The 6,000-nt window shown below is 42.7% G+C and overlaps 2 protein-coding genes and 1 pseudogene across 4 annotated transcripts in view; 1 reads left to right on the forward strand and 2 right to left on the reverse strand.

Moving 5' to 3' along the window:
* APLF (aprataxin and PNKP like factor) overlaps positions 1-5,147 on the reverse strand; it is a 68,393-nt gene extending 63,246 nt beyond the window's left edge. The window contains exon 1 of the mRNA XM_006909531.3: positions 4,858-5,147. Coding sequence (XP_006909593.2) covers positions 4,858-4,953 — 96 coding nt within the window. The 5' untranslated portion in view covers positions 4,954-5,147. The remainder of the gene's footprint in view (positions 1-4,857) is intronic.
* On the reverse strand, positions 2,697-2,814 carry LOC112478084 (annotated as a pseudogene).
* A 245-nt stretch (positions 5,148-5,392) lies between the features above and the next one.
* Positions 5,393-6,000, forward strand: part of FBXO48 (F-box protein 48) — a 3,560-nt gene continuing 2,952 nt past the window's right edge. The window contains exon 1 of one of the 3 annotated variants that reach the window (XM_015587506.2): positions 5,393-5,482. The gene's annotated coding sequence lies outside the window, so the exon portion shown is untranslated. The other 2 variants (XM_015587505.2, XM_015587504.2) reach the window with 2 other exon arrangements.

The raw sequence follows: 6,000 nt of genomic DNA on the forward strand, positions 1-6,000 counted from the left end.
GGGAATATAAAATGGTACAGCCACTTTGGAAGGCAGTTGGCAGTTTTTATAAAACTAAACAAATTCTTGTCATACGGTCCAACGGTATGACTGAGTTCTGTATTTACCCAAATTGAAAATTTATGTCCACAAAAAAACCTGCACATGGATGTTTATAACAGCTTTATTCATAACTGCCAAACTTGGAAGTAACCAAGATGTCCTTCAATAGCTAAATAAACTGTGGAATATCCAGACAATGGAACATCATTAAAAAGCCATGAAAAGACAATAGAACCTCAAGTACATATTACTAAGTGAAAGTAGCCAATCTGAAAAGTCCACATATGCATACTGTATGATTCCAACTATATATTATTCTGGAAAAGACAGTAAAAAGTTCAGCAGTTGCCAGGGGTTGGAAGGGAAAGGAAGGATGATTAGACAGAGCACAGAGGATTTTTAGGGCAGTGAAATTATTCTGTGTGACACTACAGTGGGGGATATATGTCATTATACACTTGTCAAAACCCATAGAATGTACACCAAGAGTAAACCCTGGAATAAACTATGGACTTTGGGTAATAATGACATGTCAATATAAGTTCATAGAATATACCACTGTGGTACAGGATGTCGATAATGGGGGAGGGTACACATGTGTAGGGGTAGAGGGGTATATAGAGTATGCTCTCTGTACTTTCTATTCAATTCTGCTATGAAGCTAAAACTGCTCAATAAAATAAAGCCTATTTAAAAAACTAATGAATACTGTAAAAGCAATGTCTGTAAAAGTTAAATGGGACCACTGATGTAATGTGATTATCCCACATCTAGTGATCACTTATCCAATTATCCAATATACCTATATTTTCAAATATTAGATCTTAAATCATACATTTAGTCTGAAAAGATCTTTCCTTCCTACCACCCACTCTCCACCTACCAAAATTCTAACTTTTAACATTTCATAACTCAATATATCACTGACATATTGAAGCAGTTATCATTTATGACAATGCTATCATTTATTATTGTCCTTTTGTGTTGTTTTTCTTACTCCTTCCCACTTCACTCACTCAAGCTGCCTGCCTGCCTCCAGTCCCACTTGAGGCTATAACCCATTTAGCTACTTGCTTCTATGTCTCTCATAGCTACTGAACTATAAATTTCACAAGAACAAGGAGTTATTTCTTTCATTCCTCCCATCTGACTACAGTATTTATTCATCAACTATTTTCTAAATTTATTAAAATATTAGTCAACAAAATAGAAAAAATGTTAACATTTAATCCATAATAAATGTTGTTCCTTAAGCTTTAACGGTAGGTAGTACTGCTTTTTACTCTTAAAATTCACTTCCAAACTCTATATCCTTTTTACACTTAAATTACAAGTAGACTCTTTTTGAGGACTGGAAGAGTGAGAGGCTGAAATGCAGAAAAGGAAGGAAAAGATCATATGTTAAAGACCAATTATGTGCCAGGCATTATACTGGGCTCAATAATTAAGTGAGGGAGAGGCAAACCCAGCAGTTAGGAGTGCGTGGCACATCCCTAGGGACAAACATTGTTGGACCAAGTAGGACTAGTACTCCCGGACAGCCTGTGAAATTCTGCAACAAGCAGGAATAACACAGAGTTGCCAGAATGGGGAGCAGTTACTTTGTGTAAACTTTGTGAGATACTTACAGCATTCTTAGAAGTGGTGACCTGATACCACCTGAAGAGTCTATATAAAAGCCCATGACATCTGGCCAATTACATCTGCCTTTAGGAAGTCTCACTAGATAGATACCTGGTACTGTTCAATTTCCTTAGAAAGAAACAGATCATAAGGGATTGTCCTATAATCCCTGCTATCAAAACAGAATAAGGAAGATGTGAAATCAGAAATGGCAGTTTTCATTTAACAGTGTAATGACTAATCAGCTTTGATTAAAGAAAAACCATAAAGCAAATAGTTTGGCCTACAGATATTCTGTTGCTTGAGATGTTATACTGTAAAACCTTTTTTTTAATTAAATTTTTTATTTAAGATAGCTGTGGATTCAAATGTGGTTGATATATATTTAATACAGAAAGATCCCTCATACCATTCACCCAGTTTACCCCAGCAGTAACATCTTGCAAAACTATAGTCACTATCACAATCAGATTTTGATATTGATAAGGTTTTGATATAAATATTTCCGTCACCACAAACATCCCTCCTGCTGCTGTTTTATACCCACCTGATTCCCTCCTGTTGTCCCACCCCTTTCTTTATCCCCGGCAACTACTAACCTGTCCTCAAATTTAATAATTTTGTCATTTCGATAATGTCGTATAAATGAAATCATACAATATACCACCTTTGGGATTGGCCGTTTTCACCCAGGATAAATCCCTAGAGATTCATCCCGCTGTAAACCGTTTTTATTTGTACAGATCATGAAACAATTACAACCTAGTAAGTAAACTAAGACCTTGGGTTTGCTGATGACTCACACTAAAGCAAAGAGCACAATAAAATTAAATTTCACTCTGCTCTGTTTTCTACATTTTCTTGCCACTCTAAAGACATAAAGACATTCTTGTTTTCAAATTGTTTGACCACTAAGACTGTTTTACAAGTTGAAATTATTTATTTTTATTTTTTTAGGTGAGGCAATCCTTGGCTGACCTCACAGATTACAAGGACCTTGTCAGCTTACAATCCTTTATTTTTATTTTTTACGCCTACAGCACTGGTCTTCCTACGTGGTCTCCCATCTAGGTACTAACCAGGCCCGACCATGCTTAGCTTCCAAGGTTAGACAGGATCAGGCTTGTTCAGGGTGGCATGGCTATAGGCTACAAGTTGAAATTATAAACCTTTATGTTTGTATGCCCATAGAGTTTTATGAAATTTGTCTCCAAAGAACATGGCTAGTTAAGTAAGGGAGTTCAAAAATCATTCTTCTTATTATTAATCATTTCAGATGGATATGAATTTACAATGAACTTCCGGAGTTTTCCCACTTAGAACCAAATCTGCTCTCTCACATTACCAAAACAAAACAAAAACACCTAACTAAATTTGGTGTCATTTGAAAAAGCAGCTCTCATGTTGCATTTTAACGACCTCAGAGAAGAAATACATGCATCTGTCAGCATCAAAACCTTAAAAACCACAAGATAATCCGTGTGTTCCTCAAATTTTTCCTTTCATGCATTTAGGATATCGTTCATAAACACTTCTAATATCTGCCAAACTTGGCAATAGAGTCTCATTGCTGAATGATCATTTGAAAAAGAAAAGCAAAATTCAATCCAGATAACTGACTTTCTACACCTTACCATTTTCAAAAACAGAAACCAAATAGGCCCATCTCACAAGAACAAACCTGTAACACAAAAGATCAAGCTATAAATAATCAAAGGGTCTGCAACCTCTTGGCATGTTTAAAGAACACAGGCCTAAAATTCATCGATCTTTTAACCAGGTCCACAGTACTCCACTGGTGATAAAATTTGTTATGAAAATCAAAATTCTTCAGTTACCAGTCGAAAGACTTCTAGATGAAGCACACATTCTTTTAAGTTTCTAACTTATAAATAGAGATGGAGATGGAGACGGAGTCGGAGACGGAGACGGAGACGGAGACGGAGATGGAGATGGAGATGGAGATGGAAATGGAGATATGAGGGAGAGGGAGAGGGAGAGAAGGGGTAGGAGAGGAGTGGGACAGAAGGACAGATATGGGGAAGGGAGTGCACTTCGACTTTAATTGACTTTACTACATGCATATACACACACACACACACACACACACACACGCACGCACGCACGCACACGCCCCTTTAGGAAAAGCTTCCTTATTACAACTTTGAATTACCACTCCTTTTCCTGCTTGGAGAAGGGTCCATTCAGACAATGGAGGTTAACCAGGATAACAGTCCACACTCCTTATTCTCTGATATTAACTCACTGACACCCGTTTGTCCACAGAGTCCAAGAGAAAAGTCCTACTCATGTAGCAACCCATCTCTCATTCATATTTGTATGACCTACACTGCTAGAGTCTACAAAATGTGCTGCACAAAGTGAGCGCTAAAAAGGAAATGTTGAATGTTAAGAAAACCATAAAAATGTACGTATTTAGAGATCTACAAAATCCCAGAATGCAACGGGCCAATTTTCCAATTCCTAAACATCCCAAAGAATGGAGACTATATAGCTTAGTGCCACTGTGTATCCAAAAGCTTATGTGTACCCTTTAAATAACACATCTATAGCTCATTTTTCTCATCTGAACAATGAGGATAATAAGAGCACCTAACTCATGGTTTTTACCACACACTACACAAAGGTTAGCCATTGATATTACTGAAAAAGATTGTTACAATAAAAGTAAGGCCAGTCACACAAAAGAGGCCAAAAGCTAATCAGAAATTATTCTAGAAGAGATAAAAGCAGAGGTTGGCAAACTTTTTCTGTAAATATTGGACCTGTCAGGCCAAGAGGCAATATCCACAACCCTTGAATCAATTATTATCCCAGGAAGGCTAATAGCGTTTTTGTTTGTTTGTATACACTTTACATTTTAAAACTTCAGAACCATTGTTAGTACAGGTTGTACAGGCTGGATTTGGACCCAGGGCCATAGTTTGCCAACCCCCTGCATAAGATTACAAAGATAGTAAGAGAAATCAGTGCTTTTTAAAGGCAACCTAAGGAAACGTTTGTGAGTTGATTAAAGTAGAGTGAATAACGTGCTGCCCCCAAACTTCTATACACCAGACAGACAGTGCTGGCGTGGCGGGGAATCGGCCCAGGACGGGGAGTGAGGCCTTAAGAGCCAGCGAGGATCCTGCACGGCTCTCCGGGGCCAGCCGAGCCCCCTGCCACACTTACTCCCAGCAGCGGCCCGCGGCCGATCACCGTCTCCCCGGGCGCCAGGGCCACCCGGGGGCCGCCGTCCTGAGGCTGCAGCTCAAAGCCCCCGGACATGGCGGCGAGGAGTAGGCCCCTTCAAAGGAGACGGTCCCCGCAGCCGTTTCCGCCTTCCAGGGACACGCGCGGGGCCTACGGAGGCCTCGGAAAAGCACAGGGGGGAAGGGGCGCAAAGACTCCGCTCGGGCTTGTCAAGTCCTAGTGCAGCTGGGGCCTAGCGACGGGTCCCGAATCCCGCCCCGCCCTCGGGTCAGTGACGCACAGAGGGATTTCCCCATCACACCTCCTCAAACCATTGTTCAAAAGGCCCGGTTTAACTCACTCCCCCATTCCTTCTCACCGCCCTCCCGTCTTGGAGGACGCCGGACCTTGTAGTCCGCGACGGCTTCCCTGTCCTGCCTTGCAGAGCCGAGACGCGCCGGTAAAACTACCAATCCCCAAAGGAAATGCGCGCCCCTCTCTCTACGCCTGCGCGAATCCCGAGTCAGTGGGGCGGGGCTAGAGTGGGCAGGGCCGGAGGAATGACAAGAAGGATTCAAAGCCCAAGGTTTTAAATCGTGGAAGGAGACCGCGCCGCGCTGGACGGGTAGGGTGTCTTCCCGCGGGCAGCGGGCAGTAGGGTCAGCGGCTCAGCTCTGGCGCCAGCGCAGGCTCCGCTCAGCGGCGCGCAGCTGCAGTGACAGTCGGTGCTCGTAGTTGTTATTGTCCATTTGTCAGTGCCCTGGCTTCTTCGAGCTCCGACAGGTGCGGTCTGTTCGGGGCCCTCAAGGAGGGTGGCTCAGATGGCACGTGGGGTCGTTCCTTCCTACCTGCGGGGTCTGGGCAGGTGGGGGCTCCCCGAAAGCCAGGAGGCGCCCGCCGCCAGATGTGCGCTGCCTCCGGATCCCTCCCTCTGTGTGACACTTGAAAGGGGACGAGCTCTTCCCTAACTAGAGAGGTAATTCGGAAAAGTTTGATTTGTAAAGAAGATGCAGAAGAAGGTAAGTTTGCAGGCATCTAGGCAAAACTGGATTTAGAAGAGGAAAGATGCCTGATGGAATTTTAGGAAACTCGCTAAGGCACCGTCTTTCCCGCGGCGCGCCGCCCCCCCCCCACCCCGCGCCC

Source organism: Pteropus alecto, unplaced genomic scaffold (genome assembly GCF_000325575.1).
Source record: "Pteropus alecto unplaced genomic scaffold, ASM32557v1 scaffold131, whole genome shotgun sequence".
Classification (NCBI taxonomy): Eukaryota; Metazoa; Chordata; class Mammalia; order Chiroptera; family Pteropodidae; genus Pteropus; species Pteropus alecto.